Source organism: Drosophila subobscura, chromosome U (genome assembly GCF_008121235.1).
Source record: "Drosophila subobscura isolate 14011-0131.10 chromosome U, UCBerk_Dsub_1.0, whole genome shotgun sequence".
Taxonomy (NCBI): domain Eukaryota; kingdom Metazoa; phylum Arthropoda; class Insecta; order Diptera; family Drosophilidae; genus Drosophila; species Drosophila subobscura.
Genome location: NC_048534.1, coordinates 17,367,783 through 17,391,599, shown reverse-complemented (window position 1 = coordinate 17,391,599; position 23,817 = coordinate 17,367,783). Strand labels below are relative to the sequence as shown.

Below are 23,817 nucleotides of genomic sequence, written 5' to 3'. Positions count from 1 at the left end.
TTTTCAGAGACAAAATCCATAGGGATTCCGTTCATATTTGCGTCTTGGCATGTGAGTAAAAAGTTAAGTTCCTCTTAACAAGCAAATACCAAACTAATGAATCTCCACATCACATTCACACCTCCCTTCCCCACTCCCGTCTGGAATACATTCCAGCACGTGCCAAGAAAGTATCTTCCGTTACAAGGGAAAACTTCCGGGAAACAGATTCCAGACTAGTGGTGGAAATTAATCAGACAATGCAATGGGTTAGTCGCCTGCCTGGCCGTCGAAACGCTTAAAGGCTTGCCCCACCAACTCTATTCTGGGTGAACAAAATAAACCTTAGTTAGCAAGCAGTTTAGAAAACTTGCCAGAAAAAATAAGTAAATATAGAGTGAAGCATATAAAACTCTTAACAAGACATAAATGGAGGACGCTGCAGTCACTGGAGAAGAATAAGCAAGGATAACTGCAAACTTTGATGGGGAGGGGCCACACACACACCACTCACACAGATCTCGGAAAACAAAGTTGGGGCTGGGCAAACACCTCAAGGATACTACGAGCACGGGGCACAGGGGTGGGTGGGTAGAACTTTCCACTGAACTGAAGCCGAACTTTTATTTGTTTGACTCGTGAGCAGGAAACTTTGCACTGCTCCATGTACTCCATATGCACCCTATGTCTGTGGGTCCGCAGTCCTCTCCCGGTTGTTGTTCGCTCGATTTTACTGCTGCAGAAACGTCACAGGGGCATCCGCTGCTGATTCTGATGCTGATGCTGCTGCTGCTGCACTGCCAGCAACCCCCAAGAAGTGCTCTTCGGACTCGGGCGAGTGCACTTTAAATTACTCGAATGATACTTGATGGTTGCAATCAGACCGAAGACCCTCCCAGACCCAAGACCCCAGACCCGCACAGACTTCATTATTTTGATAGCAATTAGCAAATTGAGTAGTGTAATATTTCTGTTGTGTACGAGTATTCCGTAATATTTTAAATTTTATTGCCAGTCCGTTTGAATGTTGTCATGCAATTAGTGCAGCACGACTGACGCTTCCCTTCTGTGTGGCTCCCACAGCGCTCCTTGGCTCCTCTGCGGACGACTCTCTTCATGTGTGAACACTTCGCATTGTAATTAACTTTGCACAGTCCAATAAAACGGGCACACAGTCAACATTTCGTCAAAGCTCTTTTTTTCGCCAGCTCCCAGTGGCAGCTGACTCAACACGGATTCGCTGACAATGCCAAAAGCTTGAATGAAGGACAAACCATTCGTAAGCGAAACTCCCCCTTGGTGGGGAAACTGAAAATGATTAAGAATAAAAACAAATTCTTCTTCATTTCACTCCCTCCACACTCCTCTAATGGGTTAATCATGTCTGCAATTGTTATTCTACCAAAACATTTAACTTTCTTGGCACCCTGAACAAGGGCCACAAGAACTGCCAAATCAAGTGGAAACACAATTTCTCAACGCTGAATTTGTCACCCCGTTTTTTGTCACCCGATTTGGAATGATAATCACGACAAACGATACCAGTAAAGCCCACAAAAACAAGCCATAATGTTATGAATATGATGGGCGGAATATGATACTTTAAGCTACAATACGTTGTCTTTTATGTTGATATGGCAATGGTTATATAAGCAGCCGAAGCGAGGATGTGACGACAGCGCCTTTTGGCGGCAGTTGGCAGGCCGTCGGCCGCCCATCAGCATTGATCCATGTTGACAATTTTTGGCGGGTCGCACAAATAAATAAATATGCCAAGATATTCCCATACTTTTACACTCCGCTGCTCATTGCTTCGCGGTCTTCGTGTGTGGCACAGCCGCCGAGAGGCTGGTTTAAAGGTTTCGACTTCCCTTCGAGAGGGTATTGTTACTTAGAGATGTTTCTTCATAAGTGTATACTTTATAGCCCTATTTTATGATTAATCTCCTATCTTTTAGTTTGTCATGACAAAAGAATATTCTCTAGTTGGAGTCGCAAGGATTGAATCATTACATTTTGGTTGTCTTATATTCAAGGGTATCTAACGTTTCGGTCACTGAACTGAGCTTCGTTCTTGTATTGTTTTGGTTTGGTTCTATAGCTGGAACAGTTTATTTTTATTGCCAAACGGCGCTACTCTGCCATATCGATGGGGGTGCTTGTCAGACAAAAGGCAAATGCGCCCATTTGTCATCGAGACAACGAGCTGACATTTGGCGAGCACTGTGCCAGTGGCAGTAGCAGTGGCAGTGGAGGCATCAGTAGCATTCGGTGGCAGTTGTCAGCCATCAGATTGCTGATTCCCAAAAACCGAAAACTGCCACAACAGCAGCTTGAGTGCAGTGATTTTCAAAACAGATTGTTTGCTTTAAAAAGTCGGATAAAGTCGGCTCCTTATCGATGGGGCAAGGATTTTTGTGCATATTAAGCAGAATATACAATACGACTCCGCTCTTACTTTTAAAGTGCTTTTAATTAAACATCGATATGTGTTTAAATATGAAAACGCCCCCGCATATTTAATTAAAAGAAAATTGTATCCTGTTTCAATTCACAAAGGGACTGTGCCCTCGTTTTTAATTGCGCATTTCACGTATTTTAATGCGACTGCCCACATAAAAGACAGCCCCAGCCAAAAGAAATTGTAATGAGTTCAAAACCGAAAAAAAAAGTCAACAAAAAATGAGCTGAAAGCAATGCAAACATTAATTTAATATATTTTTAACAAGATCTGAGCGGGCACATTGGATATGGGAATAAACTCGGGTTTCTGCTAATCAAATGAAAGCACATTTAATGTTTAAATAAACATAAATGAGTCGTTTCAGCACAAATAGAAGAAATTAAACGAGATGAGAGCTGGAAAAGAGCAAAGCCGGCTTAAGTCCCGGATCCAACTCCGTCATCGTCATCCTGCCTCATGGCTGGGACTCTTTGATTAAGTCCCGCATAAATATTTATGTGCAGTCGAAGTAGCAGCAGCAGCAGCAAATATGGACATTCATGACAGGCAGAGTGGTATTTAATTGAGAAGTAAAATACGACCATAATATTTGAAGCACGTGGCAGAAGATACATCATGAGTTGGTTTTGTCCTGCCCGAAACGAATTAAAGATGCCCAGGGTGAAGCTTCCCTAGCTTAACTTTCAATGCACAGTAAACGTAGTAAAGAAACTAATTCTATTTATCTAGTAGTTCAAAAAACAAACAAAATAATTCCCTTAAATGTTGCACACCGAGTACCAATTTCAGCATACTCTTCTGCTTACTTGAGCATAAAATGCCAACATAAACTTCAATATGAAACCAAACACATGCGATGCTTCAGCCCGCGATGATGCCACTTGAAAAATATAACATAAATTTTATTATTGAGTTAACGGCAGCCTGCACAACACCCGCGCCACTCGAACCAAACACACACAAAAAAAAGGAGAACCACCAAAAATGAGGGCCACTTCCAGACTTTCCAAACAAAACAAAGTCACTGCGCGACTGGCGAAGTCGTGTGTATTTTTGGTGGGAGTCGACTATTTCTGTTCAGAGCCCCAGTCTCTGGTTTTATTCCTTTTGAAGTGGCACGACCAGAACCCCCCGCAGCAAAAAAAGACGGAAAAAGGAGCCCACACACAAGCAAAGTTGAGTTTATGTCTGCTGCCTCGTAATTCTTCTTAAAGACTTTAACGCTTTTTTAATAATTTTTATTGTCAAAAATTTCATTTTGGTATTATTTGCATTTGGGGAGAAAATACTTCGCAGAATGCCATCATCGTTTCAGCATGGATTTCAACTTTGTTTGCGTCTTAGTTTAATTTGTTAATTTATTTGGATGTCCGGACATTGTCCGGGAAAAAGTTAAATAAGCGCTGGGAAATGTCAGAGAATTTAAATTGAAACATGAAAGTTTGACAATTTGCCGCTTTTTGTTAATCATATGAGTTTAATTAATAAATTGTGTGTGCGGGACAGATCTATGAGAGAGATATTAATTCCATAAATATTACGGCAAATTATGTGTTGATCTGTGAATGAATTTATTTAACCAGCAAAGGTCGCAATTGAATTAAAGGAAACTCCATTACAACATGGATTTTATTGTCAAGCGATGGCCAAACAGCAAACAAGCATTAACTTGTGGGCCGCTTTTATAAATACTTTTTCAAGTTAATCCCTTTCGTTCGCCAATATTGTTGGGCCGTGTTTTTTAAGCCGCATTTATGCGATCGTTTATATTTAATTTGCATTCATCAATTTGCATACATAGGTCGATGTTGATGTCGATGTTTCTTTACAGCTTTTATTGAAATCCATTTCACTTTTTTTCTGTTCCTTTGTCGGCGGGGAAAAAATATTATTTTCCATTTGTATTGCAACATTTTGTGCTGTGGGAAAGCAAACAAGCGGAATGAGACGAGTGAGATGCAAATAAAGGCCATTGGGTCTGAATTGTCGCAGCTGCAATTTTTCAAATGTCAAATCAAAACACAAAACCAATTACTTTCGATGATTAATTACCAGTAGGACAAATGTTGAGGACCACAGAATGATTTTGATTGCGACCCCAGGCCAACTGTTTGCTTGATTTATGATCAGCTCAACCCTTGCTGACAAGTCCCTGAAGTGCCGGAGGTTGCCCTTCATGTTGCCTTCTCCAAATTTCAATGGACTTGAGCATGAAAAGCACCTTAAAATTCATAAGTTTCTTAGGGGAAATTTTGTTTAGAAAGAGAGTGAAAGGGTGAGAGAGAGAGAGAGAGAGAGAGCAACTTAAAACTCTGAAGGTGTCGGGGCAGAAGCCGCAAGTAAAACAGCAGCTGCATGTCATTAACTATATGAAACTCCAAGGCTAATCCTCTCTGGTCCGCACCGCACAGCACCGCAGGACGTATGCGTAATGCTACCAAAGTTCTCAACGCTTCATTTTTTGAACATTTAACACCCACACTCCTTTGAGCGTGTGACACCTTTTGCCACACTTTCCATTTTGGTTTTCCGCTTTTTTCATCATTCTTTTTCTATTTTGTTGTCATCAAAGCTGCGGATTATGCACACAAAAACGAGAGTTTATGTATGAAATTATGCAAAACAGAAGAGCTGATGATGATGATGGTTACGCTGGTAATAATGATGCTGGTTAGAGGATTGCTGTGGATGCTGATGATAATTTCCGAGAACTGCCAGAGCTGCGCACGAGTCAAGGTTAAATCCGAAATAGGTTTCCCCTTTGTTCAATTATAAATGCAATTTTTTTCGTACGATTATAATGATTAAGATGGAAAGTGAAATTTTGTATGCCTGCATTGAAATTTCATATTTTAATTACAATCTGCTTTGGACGCCAGTGACCCAAATTTATATGTACATATATATTATGCTCGTATATAGGAAAGAAAGGGTTCTCTTTACCCTTTTTTGCGGCGCGCCGATGTCGTCCTCAGCTGCATGCCTGGCTGCATAATTATGTTGCCAAACTGGTTGGCTGGCTGACCAGCAAAAAACAAATAAAAAACTGAAATACGGAAACACGAACAGAAAAGGAAAGGGAAAAACGAACCCCAAAGTTCCCCTCCCTCCGAATGGAACCCAAGTTATTTGAGCATGACGAATGGCTTTGTCAAGTTTACCACTTCTACGGATGATTTTATTAAAAATTTCGCAGACGCAGGTGCAGCTGCTATAAGTTTCCCATATTTTCGTCAACTAATTTTTGGAATTGAATGTTTCATTCTTTGGGGAAACTTCACCCGAGCTTTCCGTTTTAATGTCCACAAAACCTGTTGTTGGAGATTAAATATTTATGGCACCCATTAATACCATCTTCGGCCGTCCGAAGCCAATAAAATGTCCTTAATGTCGCGATATTTATGGCCATTTTATTCGGTTGCGCTAATTTATGTTCTAGCCTTGAAATCGATATTAGAATAACTTGTAATTATTCCTTGATTTATGCGATCGCATTCATTTCTCGTTAACACTGTGAAAGTGATACACTTTCTCGACGCAAAACTTCTATGAACTGAAACCCTCCAAGGGCGGAAGTAGACGCGATCCGAGACACCCCTCGTGTGGTTGCAGTTAATACGAATTTTGCGGTTTCCGATCGACAAGTCATTGGAGCAGGTGTAACTGTATCACGAAGCAAAGGCTAGCGGTGATAAAGGAGGAGGAGGAGATGCATACATTTGTACATGTGTAATTCTCAATGGAAAAATAAACAAAGCAGAGCTAGCGGTGAAAGATGAGTTGTTTGCTTTTTTGCCTTTTTTCTTACTTCCTCGTTTATGAGAGAGACTTTTCTAATTGGTAGAAACTTGACTTTAAAGTTCCATGTATGCTTTAAGAAAAGTTCTTTATATTGTTTTCAAGTTTAGAATTACTGATAATGCACCCATTTGTATTTATTAAGCCAGAGAAATGATGAATGTTCTAAGAAATTAATGCATTTCGTTATTTCCCCTTAATATTTTCATTTACATTAAGCGACTGTTAATCAGACCAAAGTCCATCGATTGAGCTTATTATTGTTTACGCATTATCATGCTGCAAGCTTTAATTTATAATTACAGAACTGTGTAAAAACTTTTTCGTTTGCAAAAATAAAGGCGAAATGTACTCATTAATGTTGCAAGTGAATTTTAATCATATTTGCAATAACAATCACTTCTTTATTCTTTACTCATTAAGTGTGTTTCCCCTGTTTCAAATGTAAAACATTTTCATCCTTTTACAAATTACAAATATTGCCAAACAAATATTCAGTAACATGGCGTAAGTACTGAAATGGCTACAACACTTCCAATTTAATTAAATCCAATCTGACAGTAGCTTCCATCTGTCCATCTATCAATTCACTTTTAGACAAACCAATCTATAAAATGTGTAACGAACTTGGCGTCTTTCATCGCACTTACCTTATGCACAGCGGCATGTAAATCGAAAATTATCAAAATTGTCACTTTACATCACGGCTGCTGCTGATGCTGCAGAGCCTATATAAATCATGGGATGCACAGGTAACACAAACTCAGATTATTTATAGCCGGGGTGATGTCTGGTGTGGTCTGTGAGGGGGGGTTAGAGATCTGAATATTCAAATCAGTTTCTGGCTGCCAATAAATGAGATTTGTTACAGGGTTCACACACACACAGGCACACGGGGAGGGTTCCACGGCACACACACGGCAAAATTGGATAAGAAAGATTTGGACTGGTCCCGTTTATTTAGCAAATGAACCGAAATTGATGTTGATTTTGTTGCAGAGAGCTTTCATTCAGCTTTTCAGTTTTTCCTTTATTTTGTTTTTTGGCACTTATCAAACTCTGCGGACGCGGAATATCCACGCATTAAGCGACAGATCGGCAGTTACAAATTTGAATTAAGTGCCGGATGAATGGCAGGTTCATTATATACCAGTTTTTTGTCCACTAATTAACTCCGCGGAATTCAATTACAGCGAGTATGGAGAGCAGGATTAGACCCTGACTTGTGGCTGAGTTTCATTCAGTTTTCTAAGCTTAGCTGTCGGATCACAATCTTCGAAAAACACGCTCAAAACATCCAACAGAAACGCCAACAGAGTCGCGAACGGATTGCCTCACGAACCGCGCTACCCGAGATACAAACGAACTTTGAAGGCGCCTCGAGTCGCGCGCTTGCTGTTAAATACGAAGCCCGGAGCCGAGAACAGTGGCTGTCGAACAAGTTGCATGCAGAGCTTACAACATGTTGCAAGGGGTACGGACACGAGAATACCTTCGGGGATTCCATGTTTTTCTGATTGAAAGACTCTGATCTTTGTTGTAACTGATGGCCGGTCTCTATTGTTCTATTGCTACAATTTTTAAAATTTTGTGTTCTTAGCGACGTAAATCCTGTGATCTGACCAAGAGGAATGGTGGCAGCAGGGGTCCACAGGGTCCACAACAGGAGCCGCCACAGGGTCCGCAGCAGGAGCCGCCACAGGGTCCGCAGCAGGAGCCGCCACAGGGTCCGCAGCAGGAGCCACAGCAAGGTCCACAGTCAGAACCCCAGCAGGGAGGACACGGTCCAACATATCCAGGATTGAATAGGCAACACATTTTGGTTATTGTCTGCAAATAAATCAAAAATAAACTTAGCAAAACTTTAAGGATTATTTTATGGAATAAACATACAAAACCGGACTGGAAAAATGTAGAAAGATTTAGATCCGGCCGTTGGAATTTTGTGAGTGGAATGAGAATGAGCCTCGCCTCACCTTGACTCCTAAATAATTCCCAAAGTGGCACAAAAATCCAGGATAAACTGTTGCTGCGCCAGAGGAAAAACTTATCTCAAGTGCAGCAACCTTATGAGCATGACAATGCTGCCGAAAAAGTTTCTGTTTAAAAACTAAAACTCAAATATAAGAAGCCGCACAACTTTGGCCATAAAACATGGAACAAAGCCACACACACAAGCACACACACACACACCACAGAGTCTGCGGAATCGGAAAGGAACACAAAGAGAGCTTTGCTGGAGGTGGGGTGCGGGAAAGCAATGAAAATTCCGACCTACCGCAATAAATTCCGCGGGAAAAACAACGCAAGCACTGCCAAAATGAGAGTGAAATGGCCAACACACGCGCACATGGAGCGCAGCATAAGCAGACTCCCCACCCAAAAAACGCCTCAAGGAAGTATAAGGCACACAAGGACAGCCTCCTATACGGCGCCATAAATCGCGCTAAGCCGAAACAAAACATAGCATGCCGAACAAAACTCAGCATCAGGCATCAGAATCAGGTGAAACAGCAGGCCGGCAGTAAGCAGTAGTCGGGGAGACAGGCCCCAAAACCTTTGACCTGACACAATGCTCTACATTCTATGTTTAGGATTTGGTTCCGATTCGATTGGGATTCGGGTTCGCGTTGGAAGCGCGTCTGCGCACTGCGAGCCGCCTGACCATCGAACAGCTGTTTTAGGCCAGTCCTTTACCTAGGACAACATGTGCCTAGCTTCACAGTGCTAGCATCTGAGCAGAGGCCAAACCTCCACGGATTACGGTTGAAGGCTAGGCTCCCATCCCAAAAAAGCCAATTTGTGTGCATTTTATGATTGAAGATGCATTTTATTGCAGTTGGGTATTACAAAAGGTGTTGGATGTAACCTCGCCAAGGTTTAAATTTTCCAACAGCAACATATTTCTTCGGCAGTAGTCTTCAGGTTCCTAATGATCCCAGCAAGCTCATTACCAGCCGCAGGGACAAGAGCTGCAGCAGCCACCGCACGGGCCACAACAAGGTGAACAGCCACCGCAGGGCCCACAGCAGGGACCACAAGGTCCACAGGGTCCACAAGGTCCACAAGGTCCACAGGGTCCCGCGCAGCAGCCGGGTGGGCAGGGTCCCACATAGAAGGGATCGAACTTGCAAACGATCATAGTCATGATGGAGGATAGGAGCTGTTACAAGGAGCTTCCTTCAACTGCAAGCGGTGGAAAAACTCTTCAGCTTGAAATTATTTAATTACTATTAAAGTTCGCATTTAAGAAATTATTTTTGCTTTGCTCACTTTGTTCTTTTTTTTGTGGCGAAGAAATATCTTAAAGTTTTTTCCTTGGCTTTAAATTTTGGGAAATTTTGCTATTGTTTCATTTTTAGAACTTTTACAAAAGAGATGTTTACCGAAACAGTTGTACGAAATGAATGAGCTCCGTTGTGGGAGCTCAGCAAAGGCAAAGAAACAATTCTGACAGTACCAAGAACGGACTACTATTGTAGCCTAAAATGTTCACCAGTGTGTGCCGCTTGCTTGGTGCTCTTCCTTTTGGTATTTGGGTTTTCTTGTATGGCCGATGATGCCTTTCTCTTGCTAGTCTCCGCTCTTGGAGCTGTTACCGAATTTCCAGAGACAATATTGGCACTGGCATTGGGTGGTGGCTCAGCCCAGGTATTGGCAGCGTCAGCTGCTATCTCCCCCGCACGGTACAACCCACGGCCGATTCTACGAATAATGGGGCACATTGGACCCATGTGCTCACAGTCTAGTACCACAGGCACACCGGAGACGGGCCTGAAGCGGCCTATGAATCGGCCTACGGACGCCACCATTTCGGCTAGACCATCGCTCGAGTTCATAATGACCAAGGCGGTCGAGTTGGTGACAATCACAAGCAGGGCCAGTGCACCCACCACTCCAATGGTCTTGTGAATCACATTCGTGGTGGAGATCATTGCTCCGAGCACACGAAATCAAATCACCCACAAAGCGATGACATCGAAAGCAACCGATACTCTGTTATTCAGTCAGAACCGAGATTATGTCATATGTGGTTCTAGCCAGCCGATAAATGCACTGAGTAATTCTAACGGCCACATTTGCATCGACAACTGTCTGCTGCTCCCCGTGCACTTCCGGAGAGGAATCCCGCATGATGGTCATAACACTTCGAATGGGCAGCAGTAAGGACTCCGCGTCCAGAACTGTCTCCCTTTCAGGTTGATTGGTGTCTGGTTCGGAGTAGGATTCGTGCATAATGGTAGCGAGGTTTTGAATGGCTGGCACCAAAGGATCCATATCCAGAACTGGCTCCGCTTCCCGATGATTGAGGCCAAAGGACTGATGCAGGATAATTACCCAGCTCCGGATGGTCGGCACTATGTGATCCCTGGTGTATTGGGAGGCCAAAGTCGTTACGTTTCCTAGCTCCCTAACAATATGGGTGATCATCAGTGCGGGGAGACTAAGATCTATGGTGGCAGACATAGCCAAAGGAGAAACGAGACAACAAGCACAAATTTTGTTCCGGATTTGTGTGTGTTACATTAATTTTTATTGGGACAGAAAACAAATTCGGAGAGTTAAACTTCTCTTCCCACTCTTTGACGTTTGTTGAGTGCTCAAAACGTGATCCCCGAACGCTCAGTAGCAGCAGCGCCATCCACAGGGTGTAAATCCCGAGTAGCAGCCATAGGGGCACGGACCGCAGGCACATTGGGGATAGGGTCCGATGTAGAACGGATTGAACACTGCGGTGTTGCAGCACGAATTGCACATTCTGAACACTCGGCAAGGGTCTGCAATACAGTTAATTATCATAATTATTAACAACGAAACATTACAGCAAACTTACCAAAAACTTATTTGAAATTGGGGAAAAAGGGAAAAACTTCTCCAAATGTGTTGCCTCTTAGGTTTCCAAAGTGACTGATGATTTTGTATTTGTTTGAATCTCAAAGCGAAGCTTACCTGGATTTGCTGCTTTACTTCTTTTTTTTAGTATTCGGTTTTGTTTTGTTTACGTTTTCAGTTTTGTTTTCAATTTTGTTTTCATTTGGGTTGTTTAACGACCGATTGAATATGGAGATCAAAACGCCGTGTTCCACGAAGCTAGTTTTAAAGATGGGTCCACCCGTGTTTGGATGCGAGAGAACCAGTGTGGGTAGATCACGTGTCTCTTCCGATTTGAGGATGTTGTCAAAGTTCCAGATGCTCAGATAGGTGCCCTGGCAGCCCACCGCCAGGCGGCTGTCGTCCATGGCAAAATCGATCGTGTTAATCGTTGCCGTGTGGTGGAGCAGGCTCCGGAGTGCCCTCTCGTTGGTCGTGTCCCAGATGACAAACAAAAAGTCTTGGCCGCCGGAGACCTGCCCGACACCTGCCTTGGGCTGCGGATATGCTTGAGCTTAGCGATGCTCCGTTCGTAGATATCCTCCAAGTAATCCTCGTTCTCGGCCAAAAACTGCTTGGCCATCTTGAAGTTGCCGCCGATAACCATTCGCAGGTATCCCAAAACAAAACTGGGATACAGCAACGAGGATATGTCATATTTGTATGCGTTGGGCACATCCTCAACTATCTTCTGCATATTCCCAAACATCTGCTTGTAGTCCTGGTACACCTCATCCAGTGCGAAAATAGCATATTTGACGACCTTCTTGCGCAAAAACAAGGCACTGCCTTCGAAGAAGTCTTTATAGTTTTTGTGCTGCCCTTTGTACACAGGTCCCGCATCATTTGGATCGTCACTGTCCTCCTCTGCAGAGTCATCAGTCTCACTGGAGAAAGGGGAGTCGCCACTGGAGTCGCAACTGGAGTCGCAACTGGAGTCGCCGCTCTCTAAATCTGATGATTTGGTCTCGGGCAGCCCGTTCTCGTGCGCGTCCTGCGAGTTAGCGCTTTCAGATTTATGCTCATCCGCCGATATATGAATTCCATTACCGTTACCATGAGACACATCAATAGCTTCCTCAGTGCTGTCTTTTACTTCGTTTTGTGTTTGGCACAACAGCTTCTGGCGCTGCCGGCATAAGAATAGGAATTTGCATTCATATCTCGCTTATCTTTTATTACGCGTGCTTACATTATCATCATTTGGTTCTTCAGCTTCGTTTGCACTCTCCTTATTCAAATCTAATGGTAATTTGTTGATATTTATTAATTATTTCATATAATGTGCCAATTACCGCGCTTTCATCACAACAGATGCCAGGGATGCAAGCTCGCATTTCTCGCATTTCTAACAGAAATTCTGCACACTGAATCCAGTGCGGACAAAGGTCCGAATCTTCACACTGATTTCGAAATATGATTAGACTAGCAGACTATAAACTTCTACTATAAATATATCGATATTCTAATTGTTTTGCAATATTTAGTTGCAATCAGCAGATTGAAATTCTCAAAAAATAATCAAAAACAAAGACTGCAAGTGTTTTATTCAGACATATTTAATGTGTTATATTTTGTAGTACCGTGAATCTATTGCTACAAGTTCCCCTCCTGGTTTCTGAAGTATCCATCAATTCTTTTTCAGCTTTTCTGCGTCTGCGATGGCATGGACGTTGGTGGTGGCGCTGGCGGAGCTGGTGAACAGCCGTGCGGCGGCTGCTCTCCTGGACACGGACCGCACTGCCTGTTGTGGCACTGCCCCTCCTGCACACAATCGGGGTCACAGCAGGGTGGATGGGGCCCGATGTAGCCGGGATTAAATATGCAAGGCATGTTGCAGCTCCGCCTGAGATACTCCAAACAGGATTACGGGAGCAGGTTGGCTGGTTATATTTTACAGATTTTGAAAGCTTACACAGAAGCCAAGGTGTGGGAGTTGGGCGGTTGCTTTCGCCCCAATTTCGGTGCAGATTAAAACACACAATAGAACAGGCTAACTAGATGCCCGACCTACATAAACAAACCTGCCGAACCAACAAACAAGCCTGGTTAAATTCGTAATATGGGCATAGTCGGCTTTTAATTATCGAAGAGCAGACATTGGATTGAACCCACCACCCCGCCACGCACACAAAACAAAGCTCCCTTCGACGTGACAACGTGGGCAATGGCCATAATTATTTCATAATCGGGCAACACTTCATATTTGTGGTGACAAAAGCCTGCAGATGGACAAAGCCCCCTGCAGGCAATTCCGCTGGGGCGGTCATTTGCTGAATGTGGGCCAAAAATGGTTTTGGCACATTCAGGCTCAAATTAATGAATAATTAAACCGCATTAGGGCAGGCGATTGAGGCGGAAATGCAACATTTGCATAACTAACACAATGAACTACATACGCGCCAGACAAGACAATTCCATTTCCATGCCACATGGCACATGGATGGGTGGATGGATACATTGGATCTAGCCCCGTTCATAAATTAGATATGCATGCAAATGTGTGCATTGAAAACTAACGGCAGTGCCTTTGTCAATTAATCAATCAATCAGCAATGGCGGCGGCAGAACTCAGATCCAGAAAGCGTTGCGGAAATAACTTGTCCATCTGCCCGGCATTAGCCCGGCAACGCCTTCAATCCAATCCGAAACACACACGACCCATGCCCTACACATTTTCTCACATATAAACGCGTGTGTTACCCACGAGTTTTGATTTGCCGCAGAGTTCGAAGCGCGCTTTGAAGCTTATCAGCGATGACGATCTCTGAGGCTAAGGCGCTGGCAGTGGCATTAGCTGCAAAGCGTAACGTTGACAGAGCAGCGGTTTCGACAGCGGCTCCGCGCACAGTGGAACTAACCTGCCAATAAAATACTTAAAATATGTGAGCTAATGTGGATTAAGGTAAGTGTCTGTTTGTGTCTCAAATTATGACAAATAACATTAATTCTTGTATGATCTTAGATCTGGCAACCACTGTGCAGAGTCTCTTCAATGTCCCGACCCCATCAAAGTCGTGTGCACTATTTGTGTATTTTATATTCAAAGTGCAGCGTGCTGCGTGTGTGCCCCATCGCGCACCATGAAGGTGGACATGGAGGGGGGTCAGTTGGTCTCTTGTTCTGGACCCTCTCCACTTCCACTTCCACTTCCACTTCCACTGGCTTGCTTGTGCACTCGCGCGAACTGCTTTTAAGTGGCGCGTCGGCGGTGCTGGTCAACGCTGCTCGTCAGGGTGTGTGCCTGGGTGACACAGGGGGCGGAGGAGTAAACCATTTTGGCTGCAGTGCGCTGCTGCTGCTGCTGCTGACGATGCAAATTTGTGACCAGCTCTTTGCAACGATTTGAATATGTTACTGTGCCCAGTGAGAGAAACGTTGGGACAGAGACGAGCTCGCTTGGGCAGAATTCTCTCTCAACTATTGTTAAATTTTAATGTCTAAGAGTACGTTGTGGACTTTCTGCGTCTAACTAGCAGGGTAATTCTCAAAGACTTTCTAATCCGCTTGAACAACAAGTAACTCTGAATCGAACCCTCTCCCCAATTGCTTTCAGTGCATGGAAGCCAACAGAGCTGCGACTTTGCTTCGTCTATCGAGCTTATAAGGAATCGACTTTGTCTATTCAACTTCCGCTTAGTGGCCTGGCCAGTATTTTATTTCTTCTTGGAGCTCGTTTCTATTTTTAATAATTCAAGTTCGAGCTGTTCCTGGCCAGTGGAGGTCTGAACACGCGCACTTGTCCCCATCGTAACTGTTTGAGAAATGTTGTGGAGAAATGACAAAGTGACCGGAAGATGATACTGTAATAAAAGAGAAGGCACGCAGCCAGAGCCAACAACAGAACAGCAGAACAGCGACATGGACATAACCAAATGGACAGCACTGTCTGTGGCCCCCAACTACATAGATGTTTGCCTATAGGAAATAGAAAACCAAGTACTGGAAATGAACATGAACAATGTTTTCTCCACTCTTTTTATTCCACTACCCCCCGCCACCCATTTTTCGTTGGCCATTTATTTACAAATGAACAATATTTATGGCCTCTTTTTGAAAAGAGTTGTTGTGGGAGTCGGGTCGGTGGTCGTCTGCGGACTGTGCTCCCCGCTGCGCGGTGGGGACCCGACCCGACTTCCGTCACAGCCATGGCATAGAAACGATCTCTTCATAAGCGCACTGTTTGAGTTTCGTATATTTATTTGTCTACATAATTTTGTGGTTTTATTTCTGGTTTATGTGTCTGGCATAATCAATGTACATTGTAATCGCAAATGGGTTTGTTAAACAAATAATCCAAATATGCAAACAATTATGGAACGCCCAGAAACGCTTATCCAATGATCTTTTTTGTGGTTGCTAAAAGTGTGAAGAGAACAACAATTAAAGGTTTACTTTTGGTCACATTTTATTGACGACATTGACGATGTAGGAATTTGTGCAGAATTATTATGATTGAATAACTATGATAGCAGCAGAGACTTTTCCATAAATATGGGGATAATAAATTCCAAATGAAATCCCTGATAATCTTGCCCAGCCCTAAGGTAGAGTCTTATTATTTATTGCTAAATAAGTAGCGACAATCATACCGAAGTCTTTAATTTTGCGTACCCCATAATTAGAGATGTCATGCTAACAATTTATGATGAGCAATTGGAGATGCTAAAACTGGAACACTAAACGGCGGCACTTAAGCGATCATAACTTTGTGCATGATAAATCGAACTGGAAACGCCTCCAGAGATACCGTCCACCGAGCCCATGCAAAGCAGCTTTTCTTGGCAAAGAGCAATCAGAACGCAGGAGCACTGAGAGGAGGATGTGGGAATGCAGCTGGGACTGCGGCTGAGGACCCCGACCAAAGTATAGAACTTTAAGGCAGCTGCTGGTGCTGCCGTTGAAAGGCAGCAGACCGCTGAATGAATTGGGCTGTCGTTGTCTTGGCAATCAGCGCTACCGGGCATATAAAGTTAACACACCCCGAAACCGGCTTCGGTTTCAGCCAGTTGAAGTTCCAGTCGAAAGTTGGTAGTTGTCGTTGCCTCAGCCTCTGTCTCAGCCTCAGCCTCAGCTTCAAGAAACTTTCCAGGATGGACTGCGGCGGATGTGTGTGAAAGACAAGAGCGCAGCTTCTAAGCGTTTTGGCTGTCCCCTTCGCTTTGGCATTGCCTTTTGCCACTTCGCTTCGTTGGCTCAAAGTGGGGAGAGAGAGAGAGCGAGAGAGCGCATCCAACTCGAAATTGCCGCAATTGCGTGTCGACCACAATCTTAACCAGCGGGAACTTGCCAGCCGGCAGGGACTTGAATGGGAATAGGGACTGCCACTGCCACTGGCACTGGCACTGGTAAGGGGTGTTGGCCCATCTCGTCTCGGTTCCTGTCTGTTTCCTTTTTGTTTTTAATGAATAAGTTGGAACACCTGTTCGTCGTACGTCGTTCGTCTCTTGTTGAGATCCCTTCCGTCCCTCTGTCTGTCGTGTCTTTCGGTGTGTGTCTGCGCTCCTTCTGCAAACTCTGGTTAAACTGCTCAAGTGTGGCGTCGCACATGTGTTCTATCTCTGCATCATGCTGAACCATTGTTAAATACCGTGTGGGCAGTGGGGTGTGCTGGGTTTCCCCATCGTTTTGTGTTATAGACATGTACAAACATTTTTAGACATTGTCTGTTCATGGGCTGCACCATTTCTGGAACTTTTAGCTACGATTTTGATTTGTTGCCATGAAAATTCAGTTTGAGCAAATTGATTTTCCCTGAACTGCAACTAGAAGCTCCCAGCAATTCCCTTTAATAATGAGCTACTCTCAGCGTCTTCTAAGAAACAAAGGGCCTCCATTTGATATGTGCCTAGGAAACAGGATTTGCTGCTTTAATTATGGAGTGTGCTTTTGCTTCACTGGAAAGCAAACAGAGCTGGGCCTAGGGCTGAGCTGTGGCCTAAGTCAATAAATAACCTGTTTGAATATCATCATTACGCATTAATCTGAGCCAGCGCAGAGGCTTATAATCTTCATTCATTAAATCGCGGCACACCTGGGATCGGTAGGCGAGACGAGTATCCCACTCGAGTGTCCCTGACATTGAGTCCAGCCTGGTGCTGGCTGGTTGGGTGCTGTTTTCCTTGGCTTTGCGTTCTGCGCTGAGTCAATGCCACGACAAGTGGCCCGTCAAGTTGCAAAATTAAAACCAATTTCACTTGCAACTGCGGGCTGCCGTATCACTTCCTCATCAGCAGAGAAAAACGCAGAAAAAAGAAGGAAGAGACAGAGGAGTGAGAGATGTGAGTGCCCTCCACACATGATGGGCGAGTCATGGGCTGAAACAATGCGACCGAGGCCCAAGAGCACAACGAGATAATTGTAATAAAGAAATACGTAGCATAATTGATGCCCAAGCAAGGGGCGGAGGAAGAACTCTCTCTCTCTGAGTAGGAATGGCAATGAGAGGAGGAGGAGGAGGAGGAGGAGGAGGAGCCCCCACAGAGACTCGAGAGCCTCCTTCAATGCGGCATCGATATCATCCGGCCACCCTCAAACGGAATGCTTGAATGTAAATCGAATTTCCCATCCCCGGGCATGGGGCTAAAAGTAATTTCGATTGCAATTCTTTCAGCAGCAGCAGCCAGTGGTAAGTGAATTTCATATGAAGGTGACTCTCTGCCACGACTCGATTTATATGGCATTACATAAGATTCAATTTGGCAAAGCTCATGCAGAATGCAATTCTCACTCTTTTTCTTCTCCGAGTAATTGCAGGATGGATGGACAGTGGACAGTGGAGAGTGTATTTGCAGAGACAATTAAAGAGGCGTGCATTTAATTTAATGTCGGAAATCAAAGCACTTTTACTTAGGCACTCTCCACTCGACAATTACATGGCACGACAGTGCCACACACTCACTCATCTCAGTTTGCTGCCTCTATCTTCGGGCTACTTTGCGGCAAATAATTTTATTTTTCTTGCAATCTGGTGTGTGTTTTTTTCTCGGGCTCCTTTTTGCTGCCACTGCAGACATTTTTAATAAGTTGCCTGGCAGCCGTTGCACGTCTCTTGCCGCCAACAACAAACTCAGTGCTGCCGCTGCTGCTGCTGCTGCTGCCAAGCTGAAAATGAAATTCGTGGCACGAATAGATTTCCAAAACATATATGAAGAGAGCAAAAGAGGAAGCGGACGACAAAGAAACGGGGGAGAGAGCGGCGTGCATGGCACGTCGAGTATGACAGAAATTCGAAAATGAAGCAATTCACTTCATTTGATACTATCCGCCGGCCAGTTGGACAGTTGTCAACGATCTGCAAATGGGAACAGGGAATGGGAATGGGAATATCGTGGAGTGGTCTCCCTGGTGGTGTGCTTATTAAGTGGTTTCCCCTCGTGCTTTCGATAATTGGCAGAGCATATTTGTGGCATTTCCCAAATTCCAATCGTTCTCCTCTGCCTTAATGAGCTGCAGAGAGACTTCAATTACAAATTGTTCCCTAAACGATTGTGTGATAAAAGCCACTACAGAGTGGTTAACATTTATTAAAAGAGATCCATAGAAAGCTCTCAACAATATTTACAGAGATCGCTCCATCTACTATTTATTTCAGAAATTCACTTTTAAGCTAAAACAAAAGAAAACAATTCCCGGATAATGTTACATAAAGTGATTTTCCACCTCAGCATATTCAAAGTTCAGGCTCTGCTACCTACCATGTTTGTCCCCCACTATTTAGTGACTATTAAAGTTGACGGCATCTCAGAAATTATTTTGTCCCTGCCAGAAACCCTTCCAGCAGCCAACACACACATGAACACACACGAAGCAGAAGCCATTTGAGGCCCAAAAACTTGTTGAAACTTTGGCAGCGAAGCGCAAGAAACCAATAAAGAAAATGCTGAAAACTAAAGGAAAAGTGCCTCGAAAACTGGGGGAGCTGCCAGGCCATAGACCTACCTACTAGCAATATGGCCTTAATGGCTCGATGCTGGCACAAATAATGGAAGTAGCGCGCTAATACTACGTGCAAAATGGCTTTAGGCTCCGGCTCCGACTGCTGCTGCTACTGCTGCACATTGCGTATACGTAGCATGGCCTGGATCCTGCCTGGATCCGTGACTGTAGCTTATGCAATGCAATTTTCATTTACATAAATTTTGATGTTGTCTCTGGAAATGGGTGTGTGTGTGTGTGTGTGTGTCTGTGGCACCCGAAAAATGAAACAACACAAGCTTTTGGCTAGAAAAGTTTTGCCTCGCTGTTGTCTTTTATGTCAATTTGCAGGGAAATTACCTTTTGTGTTAATAGTTGGCGCTCAGCTCGGTTCGCGGTGGCAAACATTAAAAGTAATTCAAATGCCTTGCGACAAACAGCAGCAGCCAAACAACCAACCAACCAACCGACTTTGTGTAGGACAACAATAAATGCTTATTTAACTAATTTTGCAGCATGTATGCAAATATTTACAGTGCAACAGCTGCATAATGAGCGAGGGTTATTCAGGGAATACTCTCTTCCCTGATGCTGTCACACTCTAAGCAGAACTTCAGGAACAAACCGCTCGGGGGGGTTGGCGGGTGTCGCAGCAAGTGTAAATAGGGATGTCTAGCAAACGACTGCCATTAAAGCTTTTTGTTTGTTATTTTCTAGCCACTTGCCATGCGAGTCTCCTCGCTCCCACACCTCTGTGGCAGACGCCAAACCGCGTGTCTGCTTGGGTGGATTGCTCCTTTCAGGTGTCTGACGCTTTGGGCCACACTGATACACTTTGCTTTCATGGACAATTTTGAGCCGATTAATTATCAGCTTTGTTTTTAATGCCTAATTAACGTTTGCTTGCTGGCCGATCAAGCTGAAGACAGCCTTTGACATCACGGGGGCGAGAAATTTCACACTTGATTAATTGCCAGCAGAGGAGGGCGTTGCCCCCAAAGGGAAGTGTTAACAATATGAGGCTGAGTATTTAACCTTTTACCCACTACAGAAGTAAATAAGCCTAGGCAAACGTTACGTTTTCCACCGACAAAAGTAGTTGCAACTCTTTTATTTTTCACAATTAAATTGATTATTTTTCAAGGCATTGCTCGGTGGAAAACTTCTCGTGGCAAAAGCCCCAAACGAAATGCAGAGAAACGAAAGAAATTATCGTCACGGTTCTGCTTTACGTTTTTATTTTATTTTAACATAAAAAAAGCCATGTATCCAGATGCACACATACACACATCGCTGCTGCTGCTATGTGGGATGGATGGGCTTATTCCGGGACTCCATTTAAGCTCATCTGGACGACTACTGCGCTCTGCGTATATGCCGTGTTGCGCCTTTGTAAGTGACTGAAGCTTATTAAATGCCTTCGCTGGACACATTTAATTAACAGACACGAACAACTTATAATTACCGCTCACACACACACACACACACCACTCCTGGGTGTGCTGCAGCAACGAGGTAATTGTTTCTGTTTTCCTACAGCTTCTGGACTGGAGTGACCCAAAGGATTGGCTGACTGACTGACTGACTGGCGGAGAGCCACTCGTTGCGTGTGTGTATATAAATATTCTGCAGCCTCGCATATTAATTACCGCAACATGCGAGTTTCCTTCTCACGAGAACAGAATTAAGGACAAGAGATTCAATGTGTGAAAATGACTGGGAAATCTCTGGAAGGAATCAGAAATCTTTTCCCCCTGACAACCTGGACACTCGTATTCCTTTGCCGCAATGCATCTTTTAAAACAAATTAAGCCTCTCGTCCCAAGGCCACTAATCAAGGACTATTTATGGAAAGAGTTCATAGCGAAAACACAGTGTGTATCCAGGTCAAGGCCGTGCGCAGACAACGGGCCAAACTTAGCCTGTGCCTTTGAGACTGCCAAAAAATAGATGAAACTATGCCCAGAGCGGAGAAACCACGAGGCCAGGCGAACATTAGAAAATTGCCAAATAAATGCCGGATGGCAGGCAAACAAAAATAATATATTTATTAAAAAATGTTCGCCTCATGCTTCAGTGGCCGCTCAGCGCCGTGCCTGGCCATTATTATTTATTGTCCAATCACGAAGTGTGTGTGTGTGTGTGGAAATGCTAGCAAACATCTGAAAGAATGCCTTTGAGGAGAATCCAGAGCTGCAACCACTCAAGTCGTTTCCGCGGTTTAAGTTTAATTAAAAAACTCCTCTCCACTCCTCTCCTCGGCCAGTGAAGCAAAGTTTCGTGTTTGTGTTCATAATTTGAATTAGAATGAAACTCGATTTGTTTGTTTTGGCCGAGAGTGGTGTGAAAATGAAACAGTTTCCTTTGCTCATGCTGTCAAATGGCAAACGGACCGCAATCAGGTTGTTGGCCAAGTGGCCGATTCGCGGCTCATTGCCAATGCAAACGGCGTTTGAGGTCTAATGGCTCTTTGGCCTAATTGGTGCCAGGATATCCAAATCAAAACTAATTAAAAACCGCACGCACTGCGTACACACGTGAGGCTGAAGCGTTTCGCGTTGATTATGAAAAGGAAACTTTGTGGGCGATGAGGTTTCGACCATGGCCGGAGGGCCAATTAGCATGCTGCGGTCGGTCGGCTGGTTGGGGCTAATGCAAAGGCTACTTTGTGGAGGATTTTAAAAATGTAATCATAAAATTGTATGCTAGTAACAGTGTCCATTAGATTGTCCAATATTTGAAAAGAAATTTAAGTTAAATATCCCAAAATTTGCATCCCGTTGGCCGTTGCTTATTCTCGTTGTCTGGCTCTGGTGAGCGTTAAGCCTTTGTGTCCACATCTGATGGTTCCAGGCAGATGGCTGTCACCTGACTGTCGCTGACGAAGCGAACTTGCAGTATTTTGCCACACTCGCTGCTACGCGATCCCAGTAGTAAGATGAGGTTGCTTGTGAACGGCTCAATGTTCCAGACACTCATCTGGGTGTCCTTGCAGCCCACCGCGAAGAGGCTGTTGTCCGGGGCGAAGGCAATCGAGGAAATGGCTTCCTTGTGTTGGGTAAAGCGGAGCACCATTTCACCTTGGGATATGTTCCAGACAAAGATTAGACCGTCTTGGGTACCAGCAACCAGGATGTAACTGCACGAGGAGATGGCCAGGGCAGTGATCGGCGTATCGGAACCCAGAAGACAGGTTACGGAAATTTTGTTTGAAGTGTTATCCCAGATGCGGATCCTGCCTGAAGCCGAGCCAGAGACAATGTGATTGTGGAGCGGACGAAATATGCAGGCCGTCAGTTCCGGTTCCTGGAAAATCCTTTGCTTGCAAAGTACCCACGGCTCGTCCACCTTCCAAAGGCATGCATAGCCAGTTTCCACGACAGTGGCAATAAAAGAGGGTTTTGAGGCATCAAATGCGATGCCACGAACGAAGCCCGTAGATTGGATACAGATGCTCACACAGCTCGGAACCTGCATGCTCCACAAACGCATTTCAAAGTCTTCCGAGCATGTTAGTAGGTGTCCGCCATCGGGCGAAAACTGTCCCATGTAGACTGTGCATCTATGACCACTGAGTGTGAATGTCTCTCCTTTGGTCAAGTCCGCCTCTGTGCCGATCACATGCAGCTTTAGCGCAAAGATGTGGATCGAGAAATCGGCCTTGGCCACGGCCATCGAGCTGGTGTCCATCGTGATGCTTGCACAGAGTGCGACCCCATCAATGTGGTGTGGGCTGGTGGCCACGAAGGTCGCATTTAGCGGCTCGTCCGTGTCCATCTGTTCGCGCTAGAAGTTTTTGATTGTCACATTTGAGTTAGAATAAATGTTTGTTGTATTTCCTTGGTCATTTTTCGCACTACTTACTCTTCCTTCTCCGTCCTTAATTTGACTATTCGAATTCGTATTATTTGCCGTTGACATAGTGAGGCAATATATTTTTGTAATTATAAAATTGGACTCCAACCACAATTTTACCAAATTGCCAATTGACAGAAAAAAAAAACGAGGGATACAAGCTCACATCTCTAAATACAAAACAGAGCTGCACTGCTGCTGCTATCGAAGACACCAGCCGATGATTAGTATCGCATTTATATCGAATTCAAAATATCTTTTGTATTTCCAAGCCTTCCCCCTCTCTTGTTAGCGACTTTGTGAATGATTTCTAATCAAAAGTCGCACTAGAAAACTGAAGCCCCACAGAAGCAGTGCCTCGAGCGAAGGCATACAAAAATGTTTTGTCAATGAGACAAACAAAAGTTGGACAAATGTCGCGTGTTCAATTGTGCAGACGCCTCCTCGTGGAGCTCGTTGGCATACCATCCTCAGGCACTGATGCTGATACTGGTTCTATTCCTGCTCCTCTCCTTTGCCATTCGCCCTCTCCCTATCCCTCTCCCGCCCACTGTCAGTGTTTATTTTATTGATGTCCCTGCCCCTGGTAGTCGAGGCAGTGGCGGCAAAGAGCCATCAGCGGAGCTAGCGGGTACAAATGTTGGCTGCCGCTTCCTTGTTTTACGACCATCGAAGCGGCCATAATTGTGCATTCACATTCACAGGACCATTCAGAGGCAGAGTCATAGCCCCATGCTTATTATGGGCACTGTCGGGATGGCTGTGGCCTGGATGATTTCGCTCGCCTCTTCTCCGCAGACCCCCATTGGGGGCTTGCAGCAACGTAATTTTCAAGTGATTTATGGGACTTTATGCATCAAGGAGGAGGAGGAGGAGGAGAAGGGTCAGGAGCCAGCCACTCTGTCGTATACGAGTTCCATTTGGCGCTCGCT

At 44.4% G+C, this 23,817-nt stretch overlaps 5 protein-coding genes across 7 annotated transcripts in view; all 5 read right to left on the bottom strand.

The window, feature by feature from the left end:
• LOC117899988 (insulin-like growth factor-binding protein complex acid labile subunit) overlaps positions 1–7,808 on the bottom strand; it is a 52,519-nt gene extending 44,711 nt beyond the window's left edge. The window contains exon 1 of one of the 2 annotated variants that reach the window (XM_034810157.1): positions 6,892–7,808. The gene's annotated coding sequence lies outside the window, so the exon portion shown is untranslated. The remainder of the gene's footprint in view (positions 1–6,891) is intronic. The other variant, XM_034810158.1, reaches the window with a different exon arrangement.
• On the bottom strand, positions 752–11,135 carry LOC117899997. 2 transcript variants are annotated; one of them, XM_034810168.1, is made up of 3 exons: positions 11,076–11,135; positions 10,863–11,019; positions 752–762 (listed from the first exon to the last, which is right to left on the bottom strand). In XM_034810168.1, exon 2 carries the CDS (start codon positions 10,997–10,999, stop codon positions 10,865–10,867), a length of 135 nt encoding a protein of 44 aa, XP_034666059.1. In that variant the 5' UTR covers positions 11,000–11,019; positions 11,076–11,135; the 3' UTR covers positions 752–762; positions 10,863–10,864. The 2 variants fall into 2 exon arrangements, with proteins under 2 accessions (XP_034666059.1, XP_034666060.1); XM_034810169.1 differs by lacking the exon at positions 752–762 and having other exon boundaries at positions 10,753–11,019.
• On the bottom strand, positions 9,051–23,301 carry LOC117899995 (male-specific sperm protein Mst84Db). Its single transcript, XM_034810166.1, has 3 exons — positions 23,297–23,301; positions 9,816–9,819; positions 9,051–9,395 (listed from the first exon to the last, which is right to left on the bottom strand). The coding sequence occupies exon 3, from the start codon at positions 9,387–9,389 to the stop codon at positions 9,192–9,194; it is 198 nt and encodes a 65-aa protein (XP_034666057.1). The 5' UTR covers positions 9,390–9,395; positions 9,816–9,819; positions 23,297–23,301; the 3' UTR covers positions 9,051–9,191.
• Positions 12,649–13,091, bottom strand: LOC117899996. The gene has a single exon (XM_034810167.1). The coding sequence runs from the start codon at positions 12,944–12,946 to the stop codon at positions 12,755–12,757; it is 192 nt and encodes a 63-aa protein (XP_034666058.1). The 5' UTR covers positions 12,947–13,091; the 3' UTR covers positions 12,649–12,754.
• Positions 21,815–23,005, bottom strand: LOC117899994 (probable serine/threonine-protein kinase PkwA). The gene is made up of 2 exons (XM_034810165.1): positions 22,895–23,005; positions 21,815–22,816 (listed from the first exon to the last, which is right to left on the bottom strand). Exons 1-2 carry the CDS (start codon positions 22,949–22,951, stop codon positions 21,851–21,853), a joined length of 1,023 nt encoding a protein of 340 aa, XP_034666056.1. The 5' UTR covers positions 22,952–23,005; the 3' UTR covers positions 21,815–21,850.
• Positions 23,302–23,817: the final 516 nt, after the last annotated feature.